The 13,738-nt window shown below is 38.9% G+C and overlaps 1 protein-coding gene across 1 annotated transcript in view; it reads left to right on the forward strand.

Moving 5' to 3' along the window:
* Positions 1–13,738, forward strand: part of dock1 (dedicator of cytokinesis 1) — a 533,069-nt gene that overhangs the window by 381,636 nt on the left and 137,695 nt on the right. Inside the window, exons 30-31 of the mRNA XM_061931733.1 lie at positions 3,326–3,404; positions 10,627–10,727. Coding sequence (XP_061787717.1) covers positions 3,326–3,404; positions 10,627–10,727 — 180 coding nt within the window. The remainder of the gene's footprint in view (positions 1–3,325; positions 3,405–10,626; positions 10,728–13,738) is intronic.

Consider the following 13,738-nt stretch of genomic DNA (forward strand, 5'->3'; position numbering starts at 1 on the left):
AGCAGAGAGGTAGCAGCATGGCTAACGTTAGCTGTGATGCTAGCGCAGCCGTGTGAGCAACGCTCCCTCTAAGGTGCTCGCCTGTGCAATTGCGAACCGTTTAAGCGTCCTCTGCGCATAGCAAATCTATGCCACGCACAAAATCAAATAAAAAAATAAGCGCATAACAATTTTCGACACACGGACACGACAGAGAAAACAGTTTTCGTCATCATTGTTCAAATATTGTGACGTCTGTCGAGACGCTTATCTCCATTCGGTGCCACACGCCCACACCATCAAAATGCTGAGGCAAAAATTTCCAGATCAACACCGTATGAAAAAATTAGTGATTTTTTTAGTTGTGATTTCCTTCTCTGCATGAAAGTTTAAAAGTAGCATATATTAATGCAGTATGAAGAAGAATGTTTTAATGTAGACATGCAAGCCTTGAAAGAAAATGTTGAAAATCAAGACTACATTTCCTGCAAATGGGTGCATTTCTACCCTATATTTTAACTTTAGATTTATTCTCATATCAAACTCTTTTGGCTGTCTTTTTGACACTTACATCCCGCGCCCCCCTCCACACCCTGGATTATAAATAATGTAAATAATTCAATGTGATTATCTAGTGTGATGACTCTATTATGATGATAGTATATATCTGATAGTATATATCTGTATCATGAATCAATTTAAGTGGACCCCGACTTAAACAAGTTTAGTGGTCAATTGTACGGAATATGTACTTCACTGTGCAACCTACTAATAAAAGTCTCAATCAATCAATCAAAACACATAGAATCATCATACTGCTGTGATTATATGCATCAAGTGTTCATTCAAGGCTAAGGCAAAATATCGAGATATATATTGTGTATCGCAATATGGCCTTAAAATATCGCAATATTAAAAAAAGGCCATATCGCCCAGCCCTAGTTCAATGATGCCATTTCTGTTTGTCATGTATAATTTTGTCTATTTTGTGTTTATCCTTGAATAAACAGGTCAGTTTCTTGTTACCAACCATTGTGTATTATTCAAACTCCCCTAATTCAGCTGGCTAGTTGTTATCAAGAGTACTAAAACCCTTTTCAACATGATTCTGACAACTAAATAACTTTAAACTTTATTACATGCTCGGATAGGTCAGTATCGGTATCGGATCGGAAATGCAAAAACAATATCGGTATCGGATCGGAAGTGCAAAAACCTGGATCGGGACATCCCTACTGCGGACCGGTCAACGCTTGAAAATTTGTCCCACGGACTGGGGGGTGGTTTTTTTGTTTTTGTTTTGTTTGTTTTTTTGTATCCCTTGCAGACTGTATTGATATATATTGATATATAATGTAGGTTGGTGCACTAATTGTAAGTGTATCTTGTGTTTTTTATGTTGATTAAATAAAAAAAATATTTTTATTTTTTTATTTTTTATTTTTTATTTCTTGTGTGGCCCGGTACCAATCGATCCACGGACCGGTACCAGGCACCACTGCTCTATATGACAGGAACACTGTTCTTTTTATAGTCCTACTGCAAAGATCCTAGTCAAAGATCCTCTGTATGACAGGACTGCTGATTGTAAAGTCTTACTACATAACACTAGTCAAAGATCCTCTATATGACAGGAGCTTTGCTGTTTCTAAAGTCTCACTGCCAAAACACAAGTCAAAGATCCTCTAAATGACAGGAGCACTGCTGTTTCTGAAGTCATACTGCAAAAACCCTAGTCAAAGATCCTCTATATCAATGGTCCGTCGGCGGTCTTGTCTTGTCTCCCTGTAACGTATGTCTGCTCTTAGTGGGACTGTGCCGAAAATATACTTTTCAGTTCTTATGTGTCTTGTGCATGTTAAGAATTGACAATAAATCATCTTGAATCTTGAATATTATGGTAACAGTCATATAACTATAACATATAGAACATGCTATACGTTTACCAAACAATCTGTCACTCCTAATCGCTAAATCCCATGAAATCTTATACGTCTAGTCTCTTACGTGAATGAGCTAAATAATATTATTTGATATTTTACGGGAATGTGTTAATAATTTCACACATAAGTCGCCCCTGAGTATAAATCGCGCCAAACTATGAAAAAAACTGAGACTTATAGTCAGAAAAATACGGTGCATCATATATCTGTTGTCTGCCCTAAATGTCAAAATATTTTTTGTTTATATCCCAACCATACCACCCCCCCCCCCCCCCCCCCCAAAAAGAAAGAAACAGCAAAAAACAAATAGTATCTACAAATACATCAATGAAATAAACAAAAAATAAATAATAATACATTAATAATAATAATAATCAGAAATAAAATAAAATAAAAAATAAATATATATAGGGAGTAATCCTTTTTACATTTCCATGTCCATCCTGTCATTTTAATGTGTAATGTGAATGTATTTTTTGTGTAATCTTGGCCAGGAGTCCCTTGAAAAAGAGGTTTTTAATCTCAATGGGATTTTTTCCTAATTAAATAAATAAATAAATACACAGACATGCTCTTTTAGTCCACTTTTTAATGTTTTTTTTAAAAAATTTTAAATTATTTTTACACTGTGCGTCGGGCCCTTAAAGCATCAACTGTGGGCTGCAAATGGCCCCTGGGTCGCACTTAGGACACCTGATTTAGGACCTATATATTTACACACTGTACCATATTCAGCCGAAAGGACTTCAAAACCAGAAACCGAAAGACACAAAATGACTTGAGGGTTAAATAAAAAGGAGCGCCGCCCTTCTTAAAAGCTCCGTGCCATTTAAGCTATTAACATTTCATTGCGAGGCATCGCAGTGGATTAGCTCGGTTCCCATTATCGTCGCATGCGTTTTGCAGCTTGTCGCCCTTCTGCTCCGCCGTCTGGACACGGCGAGCTGCAGGGGGAGCGCCTCGCGAGTCCTTGAAAACACGCGCGCGCCTTGATTCATTTACGCCGTGTGGAGGCTGGAGACAACTTTGAAAACAAAACACACAAAACAAGCTGGATGGCTTCCATTGCTGTGAGTGATGTTTATTGTACTGCAAATATAAGAGGGCAAATACCGCTCATTTGCATGTGTAATTTTAGTGCCGCTAATTGCCAACTCAACTATTCCTACAGCAAGTATTTGCTCAGTGGGCTGTAACATTAGCTTTTATTTCTATGGCATTTACAAGGTGTGTGCCTATGAATAGCTCTGGGCTGTGTGTTTTTCTCTAGAGGTGTCTAAAAAGTGACCTCTGATGCCGCAAAAAAAAAAAAGGAATAAAAGTACAAATGCAATAATAAGTTGCTTTTTGTTATCTTTGAAGGTGCACAAACTTATCAGATGTGCCTCCTCTTATCTGTGCAGGGTCTTCCTGCGGGCCATTAATCAGTATGCGGCCGTGCTGAACAAGAAATTTCTGGATCAAACCAACTTTGAGCTGCAGGTAAGAGATGAACTTGTGTAACTTTTTTTTTTTTTTTTTTTTTTTTTTTTTTGTCCCCTGGAGTCCAGTCTGCCACCAAGCTTGTTGTAGTCATTGCTTCACTTTCACTCTCAGGGGATAGAATTATATGCTCCAGTTAGGACACGGACCAAAAGGTCGGAGAATGCTGCAAACATACAGCACGCTCCAGGGACACAACATTAGGTACACCTGCTCAATCCACATACATCACATTTGTGCCAATAATAATTATTATTAGGGCCCGCATGGCCCATTGCATAAGGACTCCCACAGGGAGTCCTTATGCAATGGGACATAAGGACCTATTGAATTTGTAAGGTTTTATTATTCTTTATTCTTTATTCTTCCGCCGCCACATTAAACTGTAATTTGACCCACTTAACATGCTTCAAAACTCACCATATTTGACCCACACATCAGGACCTGCGAAAATTGCCTTTTTAAAAAAAAAACCAAACCACAAAACTCAAAATTGCGCTCTAGCGCCCCCTAGGAAAAAAACAAAACTAGACTGCCTGTAACTCACACTAGGAAGGTCGGAGAGACATGAAACAAAAACCTCTATGTAGGTCTGACTCAGACCTAGATTTTATAATGGTACATTCTCGGGCTAAAATCAACAGGAAGTTGGCAATTCCCCCTTCAAGACAAAAAAGTACTAAAAACAGTCACTTTTGCCTCTTTGAGCTGTAATTTGACCCCCTTAACATGCTTCAAAACTCACCAAACTGAACGCACACATCAGGACTGGCAAAAATTGCGATCTAATAAAAAAACCTAACCCCAAATCTCAAAATTGCGCTCTACCGCAATTTTTGAATAAAACGCAGAAAAAACTGCTCCTCGGAAGAAAAAAAATGACAAAACTGCCTGTAACTCCCACTGGGAAGTTCGGAGAGACATGAAACAAAAACCTCTATGTAGGTCTCACTTAGAACTGCATTTCATAAATTGACAACCCCCAGGAAAAATCAACAGGAAGTTTGCTATTCCCCCTTCAAAACTAAATTTTTGTAAAAACCGGTCACCTTTCTTCAAACATTATCTCCTCTGAGCGCGTTTGTTGTTTCAGCTTCAAACTAACACAGGAGAGAGATTGAACCCTTCTGATTAAAAGTAAAGAGTTTTGATACCTGCTCCGGTTTTGATTTTATGACCCTTCAAAGAACCGCTGCGCTGATGCTGCTGCGCTGCTGTTTTTTTAAGATGGCTGCTTAAAAGCAGGATGCACCAGCGTGCCCACACAATGCAGACTAAGTAGGTACACTAGACAAAAGTATTGGGACACTTATGACTATCACTGGACAAAAGTATTGGGACACTTAAGCCGAAAACTGGACAAAAGTATTGGGACACTTGGGACTACAACTTGACAAAAGTATTGGGACACTTACGACTAAAAGTAGACAACAGTATTGGGAAACTTAGGACTACCACTGGACAAAAGTATTGGGACACTTACACTGGACAAAAGTATTGGGACACTTACACTGGACAAAAGTATTTGGACACTTGGGACTAAAACTTGACAAAAGTATTGGGACACTTAGGACTAGCACCTGCCAAATACGCGGGCCCGACCAATGCTGCTTGCAGCTTTAATTACTATTGATAATTGTGTGAATGCTCCAAAACATTCACACATATGGTTTCCTACACCAAAATTAGACTTAGACTTAGACAAACTTTAATGATCCACAAGGGAAATTGTTCCACACAGTAGCTCAGGATGGAAAGTGTAAGGATGGAAAGGACAATGCAGGTATAAATAGACTAATATAGCGATAAAAAAAATCCAGCATATATACGAATATATACATATGTGTACAGAATATTATATATACAGATATATTATATTATGTCTATAACATATATACAATATATACCAATGACCATGTACAATATTACAGTATATGTGACAGCAGCAGCATAACAAGCATAACAATTAAAGCTGCAAGCAGCGATGGACGGGACCGACTTTGACGGCACATAAAATCCAAACCGGAGCAGTAATTAAACCTCTTTGGTCAACTTTTAATCAGAAGGGTTCAATCTCTCTCCTGTGCTAGTTTGAAGCCGACACGACAAACGCGCTCAGAGGAGAACATGTTTGAAAAAAGGTAAACCGTTTTTTTTACAAAACTTTTGTTTTGAAGGGGGAATTGCAAATTTTCTGTAGATTTTTGCTGGGGGATGTCAATTTATGAAATGTAGGTCTAAGTGAGACCTACATAGAGGTTATTGTTTCATGTCTCTACGATATTCCTACTGGAAGTTACAGGCAGTTTTGTCTGAGTTTTCTTCCGAGGAGCAGTTGTGTCTGTGTTTTCTTCCTAGGGGGCGCTAGAGCGCAATTTTGAGTTTTGGGGTTTGTTTTTTTTATTAGATCACAATTTTTGCCAGTCTTGATGTGTGTGTTCAGTTTGGTGAGTTTTGAAGCAAGTTAAGGGGGTCGAATTACACCTCAAAGATGCAAAAGTGACTGTTTTACTAAATTGTTTTGAAGGGGGAATCGACAACTTCCTGTTGATTTTTGCTGAAGGATGTCAATGTATGAAATCTAGGTCTAAGTCAGACCTACATAGAGATTTTTGTTTCATGTCTCTACAACATTCCTACTGGGAGTTAGAGGCAGTTTTGTCTGAATTTTCTTCCGAGGAGCAGTTGTGTCTGTGTTTTCTTCCTAGGGGGCGCTAGAGCGCAATTTTGAGTTTTGGGGTTGTTGTTTTTTTATTAGATCGCAATTTTTGCCAGTCCTGATGCGTGTGTCAAATTTGGTGAGTTTTGAAGCGTAATAATAAAACTCTAGAAATACAATAGGGTCCTCTGTCCCAAAGAGACATTGCGTTCCCTAATAAATTAATCTATTTATTATTCAACTGATTTCCCAGAATTCCCGGTTTTCCGGGAAATTTTTCCCCATTCAAAATGAATTGGCCATTTTTCAAACTTCCACCCTTTCCACATTTTTCAACCAATTCAAACACATTCCACTTTCCAGAAAATTCCAACTTCCCTTTTTTCCAAGTTAAAAAAAATTCCAGGACTTTCCAGAATTTCTGGTTTTCCAAAGCCCTATTTTCACCCTTTTTTTCTGGCGACTACTCCTTCAACCGTTTAACTTATTCAGACCGCTCAAGTTTTTTTTTTACCATTTAAAAAAAAAAATTCCCGCTTTCCCCAAAATTGGCAATTTTTTGGGAAATTCCTATTGAAATCAATGGGACTATTTTCAAAGTTTCACAACTCCCACATTTTCCATTTGATTCAAAGTGTTCCAACTTCAAAATATTCAGCCTTTTTAGGAATTGTGTGCTCTACTCCAACAATTCTAAAAAAATTCCAGGAATTCCCTAATTTCCAAGAATTCCAGGTTTTCCGGGACATTTTCCCCATTCAAAATGAATTGACCATTTTTCAAACTTTCACCATTTCCACATTTTTTAACCAATTCAAACACATTCCACCTTCCAGAAAATTCTAATTTCCCTTCTTCCATTCAAAAAAATTCCAGGACTTTCCAGAATTCCTGGTTTTCCAAAGCCCTATTTTCACCCTTTTTTTCAGGCGACTACTCCTTCCACATTTTTCAATCCACTTCAACTGTTCCACCGTCAAATCATTCATCTTAATCAGCAAAGATGTTTTTTGAACTGGAAAAATTCCCAGTTTTCCCGAAATTCCAGGAATTCCATTTCTCAATTCAACATGTTGCTACTTCAACATTTGTCGTCCAATTTGAAAAATTCCAACACCAACCATTTCAACTTATTCAGACCACTCAATTTTTTTTTACCATTTTCCAAAAATTTCCCGCTTTTCCCAAAATTCCCATTTTTTGGGGAAATTCCTATTGAAATCAATGGGACATTCTTCAAAGTTTAACAACTTTGAAGAAAAAATAAAAAAAAGTTTCACAACTCCCACATTTTTCATCTGATTCAAACGGTTCCAACTTCAAAATATTCAGCCTGAATTCCAAAAATTCCCAGATTTCCCAGAATTCCAGGTTTTCTAGGACATTTTTCCCATTCAAAATGAATTTGCCATTTTTCAAACTTCCACCATTTCCAAATTTTTCAACCAATTCGAACACATTCCACCTTCCAGAGAATTCTTCCCTTTTTCCATTTTCAAAAAAATTCCCACTGTTTGGGAAATTCCTATTGAAATCAATGGGACATTCTTGAAAGTTTCACAACTCCCACATTTTTCATCTGATTCAAAGTGTTCCAACTTCAAAATATTCAGCCAGTTTGGGAATATGTGTGCTCTACTCCAACAATTCTAAAAGAAAAATTACAGGATTTCAGTTCAACTTCAGCATTGGAGCATTCACACGCAATATCGAGAGGAATTGCCAAACTATTCAGCCTAATTGGGAATCGTGGGCTTTCCTTTGACAAATTCCAAAAATTCCCAGAATTCCCGGATTTCCGTGACATTTTCCCCATTCCAAATGAATTGGCCATTTTTCAAACTTCCACCATTTCCACATTTTTCAACCAATTCAAACACATTCCACCTTCCAGAAAATTCTAATTTCCCTTCTTCCATTCAAAAAAATTACAGGACTTTCCAGAATTCCTGGTTTTCCAAAGCCCTATTTTCACCCTTTTTTCTGGCGACTACTCCTTCCACATTTTTCAATCCACTTCAACCGTTCCACCGTCAAATCATTCATCTTAATCAGCAAAGATGTTTTTTGAACTGGAAAAGTTCCCAGTTTTCCCGAAATTCCAGGAATTCCATTTCTCAATTCAACATGTTACTACTTCAACATTTGTCGACTGATTTGAAAAATTCCAACACCTACCATTTCAACCAGTGTTTTTTGTACCATTTTTTTTTTTAATTCCCGCTTTTCCCAAAATTCCCAATTTTTTGGGAAATTCCTATTGAAATCAATGGGACATTCTTCAAAGTTTCACAACTCCCACATTTTTCATCTGATTCAAACTGTTCCAACTTCAAAATATGCCATGTTTTTGGAAATTGTGTGCTGTACTCCAACTATTCTAAAAAAATTCCAGGATTTTAGTTCAACTTCAGCATTGGAGCATTCGCACGCAATTCCTTCAGGAATTGCCTCATCTAGTTCTTCTTCTTCTTCATCTTATCCTTCTTCTTCTCCAGATTTTGGCGCGCTCTACCTTCCACATTTTTCACCCGATTCAAACCGTTCCGACTTCAAACTGGTCAGCCTATTCGGGAATCGCGGGCTTTCCCTTGACAAATTCCAAAAATTCCCAGATTTCCCGGTTTTTCGGGACATTTTTCCCCATTCAAAATGAATTGGCCACTTTTCAAACTTCCACCATTTCCACATTTTTTCAACCAATTCAAACACATTCCACCTTCCAGAAAATTCAAACTTCCCTTTTTCCAAGTTCAAAAAAATTCCAGAACTTTCCAGAATTCCTGGTTTTCCAAAGCCCTATTTTCACCCTTTTTTTCTGGCGACTACTTCCATATCTTTCAACCACTTCAACCCCTCCACCGTCAAATCATTCATCTTAAAGGGGTACATTATCACCAGACCTTTGTAAGCGTCAATATATACCTTGATGTTGCAGAAAAAAGACCATACATTTTTTTAACCGATTTCCGAACTCGAAATGGGTGAATTTTGGCGAATTAAACGCCTTTCTAATATTCGCTCTTGGAGCGATGACGTCACAACATGACGTCACATCGGGAAGCAATCCGCCATTTTCTCAAACACCGAGTCAAATCAGCTCTGTTATTTTCCGTTTTTTCGACTGTTTTCCGTACCTTGGAGACATCATGCCTCGTCGGTGTGTTGTCGGAGGGTGTAACAACACGAACAGGGATGGATTCAAGTTGCACCAGTGGCCCAAAGATGCGAAAGTGGCAAGAAATTGGACGTTTGTTCCGCACACTTTACCGACGAAAGCTATGCTACGACAGAGAGGGCAAGAATGTGTGGATATCCTGCGACACTCAAAGCAGATGCATTTCCAACGATAAAGTCAAAGAAATCTGCCGCCAGACCCCCATTGAATCTGCCGGAGTGTGTGAGCTATTCAGGGACAAAGGCCCTCGGTAGCACAGCAAGCAATGGCGGCAGTTTGTTCCCGCAGACGAGCGAGCTAAACCCCCTGGATGTCTTGCCTCACACCGTCCCAAAGATGATCAAGAGAAGAATATCGACCCTACCTTCCCTGGCCTGCTGACATGAGGGTATGTCTACAGAATATATTAATTGATGAAAACTGGGCTGTCTGCACTCTCAAAGTGCATGTTGTTGCCAAATGTATTTCATATGCTGTAAACCTAGTTCATAGTTGTTAGTTTCCTTTAATGCCAAACAAACACATACCAATCGTTGGTTAGAAGGCGATCGCCGAATTCGTCCTCGCTTTCTCCCGTGTCGCTGGCTGTCGTGTCGTTTTCGTCGGTTTCGCTTGCATACGGTCCAAACCGATATGGCTCAATAGCTTCAGTTTCTTCTTCAATTTCGTTTTCGCTACCTGCCTCCACACTACAACCATCCGTTTCAATACATGCGTAATCTGTTGAATCGCTTAAGCCGCTGAAATCCGAGTCTGAATCCGAGCTAATGTCGCTATAGCTTGCTGTTCTATGCACCATGTTTGTTTGTATTCACTATGTGACGTCACAGGAAAATGGACGGGTGTATATAACGATGGTTAAAATCAGGCACTTTGAAGCTTGGGTAAAATTAGAAAAAAACTTGGCCACTGGGAACTGATTTTTAATGGTTTTAACCATTCTGAAATTGTGATAATGTTCCCCTTTAATCATACTATTACGAGACAAAAAATATGCATGCTTATAAAATGGAGAATAAAGTACTTTCCTTTAGTCTTTAAAAATATCTTTTCTCATAGTACTTTATATTATTTTTAATACCTATTTTTGAATTGTGCAGGTGTACCTAATAATTGGTGGGTGTTTTCACTGTACTTAAAACCAACTATTGAATATCCATGTTCTAAGAGGCTCAGAATATAATACTGTTGAGGAAAGTACACAAGAAGTAAACATGTTAGTCATTTTTATGGATGTGGAAAAGAGGTACAATTAAGTAAGCTTTGCTTCTTCCCACTCCTTTTCGGGCATGACTGCAACCAATTGTGAATAGCGTTCCTCCTGATGGATGGCATCTGTAAAGCTCCGAATATGCGAACCATGCTCATGTGTTTTTTATTGTCAGCTGTGGAACAACTACTTCCACCTGGCGGTGGCCTTCCTCACCCAGGAGTCGCTGCAGCTGGAGAACTTCTCCAGCGACAAACGTGCCAAAATATGCCAGAAGTGAGTAACTTTTGCACAGCGGAGAATGTCTTCATGCATTGCAAGTTTCTGCTTTTTGATGTATTCCCCAAGTGTCTCCTGCATTGTTTCCCTCATCGAAATGAGTCATGGGGAAAGAGGCACCATTTGTGGGTAGAAGTAGGGCAAACTAAAATCCCTGCTAGGGAATATGTCATCTTTATACCAAGTACTACCTTGCAGTTCAGCACAATTTAGAAAATTAATGCCTTTTATTTGTGTTATTATTTTTGAAATAATACAACAAATATATATATATATATATATATATATATATATATATATATATATATATATATATATATAGCTAACTTTTCTGAGACTCAGCATTTTCCAGAGTGATATAAGATGTCCACTACAGAGGACACAGTTTACCTAAAGTTACGAGTTGAAAGACGAATGTGAACATTATTGTTTTACATGTGTTACACTGGATGTATGTATATATATATATATATATATATATATATATATATATATATATGTATATGTCTTAATAAGGTTATCCAAAAAATAGTGCTCGATACCGTAGTAGAGCGCAATATATGTATGTGTGGGAAAAAAATCACAAGACTACTTCATCTCTACAGGCCTGTTTCATGAGGGGGTTCCCTCAATCATCAGGAGATTTTAATGGGAGCATTCACATACCATGGTTTATATAGGGCACAGAGTGGGTGGGTACAGGCTGGTGTAGGGGCGTGGTGATTGGCTCATGTGTTACCTAGGAGGTGTTTCCGTCTGTGGCGGCATGCTGATACAATTCCGCTGCGCTTGTTGAGGGATGACAGGTCTGGACGGTATATGATAAACAGTTTCTCTTTCAAGCATAGGTTGCATCTTTTATTACCACTATTGTAAGGTGTGCTGGATGCAAGAATTTGCCATGTTATTGAATATTCAACATTATTGTCTTTGAGGTCCCAAATGTGTTTGCTGAGTTCTGTGGTATTCCGCAGGTTTTGGTTCCTGAAAGAAGCCTTGTGATTGTTCCATCTGGTTTTAAACTCTCCCTCGGTTAATCCTACATATGTGTCGGATGTGTTAATGTCCTTGCGTGTTACCTTAGATTGGTAGACAACTGATGTTTGTAAGCACCCCCCGTTGAGAGGGCAATCAGGTTTCTTGCGGCAGTTACAGCCTTTGTTGGTTTTGGGGTCGCTCAACCTGAACCTTGGTATTTACCGTGATGACGGACTGGCAGTGTGTCGCGCCTCGCCAAGGAGCAGCGAGAATACCAAGAAGCGCATATGCCAAATTTTCAAAGAGAACGGCCTACGGATCACGATTGAAGCCAACAAGCAAACCGTCAACTTCCTCGACGTCACTTTCAACCTGAGAAATAACAGCTACCAACCATTCACGAAATCCAACACAACACTCCAATACGTGCACCATGACAGCAACCATCCACCCACCACCACGAAAAGAATACCTACCAGAATTAATAAAAGGCTATCGATGCTGTCATCTAGCAAAGCTGAATTTGACCAAGCAACCCCCCCGTACCAAAAAGCCCTTGATGAAAGCGGATACAATTTCACCCTCACCTATGAACCCCCGCCAGGAAACCAACCAAAAAAGAACAGAAAACGAAACAACATCATCTGGTACAACCCCCCATACAGCAAAAACATCTCAACTAACATTGGCCACAAATTCCTCACTCTGATTGACAAACACTTTCCCAAAGACAACATCCTAAGAAAAGTATTCAACAAGAACAACATTAAATTGAGCTACAGCTGCATGAACAATATACGACAAATTATCTCAAACCACAACAAAACAATTGCAAATGAGCCGTCGGCCCCCAGACAGAGCGACCCCAAAACCAACAAAGACTGCAACTGCCGCAAGAAACCTGATTGCCCTCTCAACGGGGGGTGCTTACAAACATCAGTTGTCTACCAATCTAAGGTAACACACAAGGACATTAACACATCCGACACATATGTAGGATTAACCGAGGGAGAGTTTAGAACCAGATGGAACAATCACAAGGCTTCTTTCAGGAACCAAAACCTGCGGAATACCAAAGAACTCAGCAAACACATTTGGGACCTCAAAGACAATAATGTTGAATATTCAATAACATGGCAAATTCTTGCATCCAGCACACCTTACAATAGTGGTAATAAAAGATGCAACCTATGCTTGAAAGAGAAACTGTTTATCATATACCGTCCAGATCTGTCATCCCTCAACAAGCGCAGCGAAATTGTATCAGCATGCCGCCACAGACGGAAACACCTCCTAGGTAACACATGAGCCAATCACCACGCCCCTACGCCAGCCTGTACCCACCCACTCTGTGCCCTATATAAACCATGGTATGTGAATGCTCCCATTAAAATCTCCTGATGATTGAGGGAACCCCCTCATGAAACAGGCCTGTAGAGATGAAGTAGTCTTGTGATTTTTTTTCCCACACATACATATATTGCGCTCTACTACGGTATCGAGCACTATTTTTTGGATAACCTTATTAAGACATATATATATATATATCCAGTGTAACAAATGTAAAACAATAATGTTCACATTCGTCTTTCAACTCGTAACTTTAGGTAAACTGTGTCCTCTGTAGTGGACATCTTATATCACTCTGGAAAATGCTGAGTCTCAGAAAAGTTAGCTGGCAGTTTAACATTTAATAATGAAAATACCTCACAAATTGATGCTTGGCCTCTTAATAGGAACCTAAGAGTAAAACTAAGGGTGAAGAAAGCGAAACTGAAGAACGACACCATCCCAAACAGATGTGTGTGGATGCTCCCCTTAAGCAGTTTTATCGGAACTAAGTACTAAGTATCAATTTGTTGATCGGATTGTCCTCCAATGATCAAACCTTTGACTCGAACTACGAAAAACGTCAATATTGGCTTTATTTGAACAGAATATCTTACACTACATTAAACACTCACAGTCAAAGAACAATTTTACAAGGTTAAAATATAAATTAAAAGGCATTGAAATGGCATCGACCCTTC

The sequence above is a fragment of the Nerophis lumbriciformis genome, linkage group LG39 (genome assembly GCF_033978685.3).
Source record: "Nerophis lumbriciformis linkage group LG39, RoL_Nlum_v2.1, whole genome shotgun sequence".
Classification (NCBI taxonomy): Eukaryota; Metazoa; Chordata; class Actinopteri; order Syngnathiformes; family Syngnathidae; genus Nerophis; species Nerophis lumbriciformis.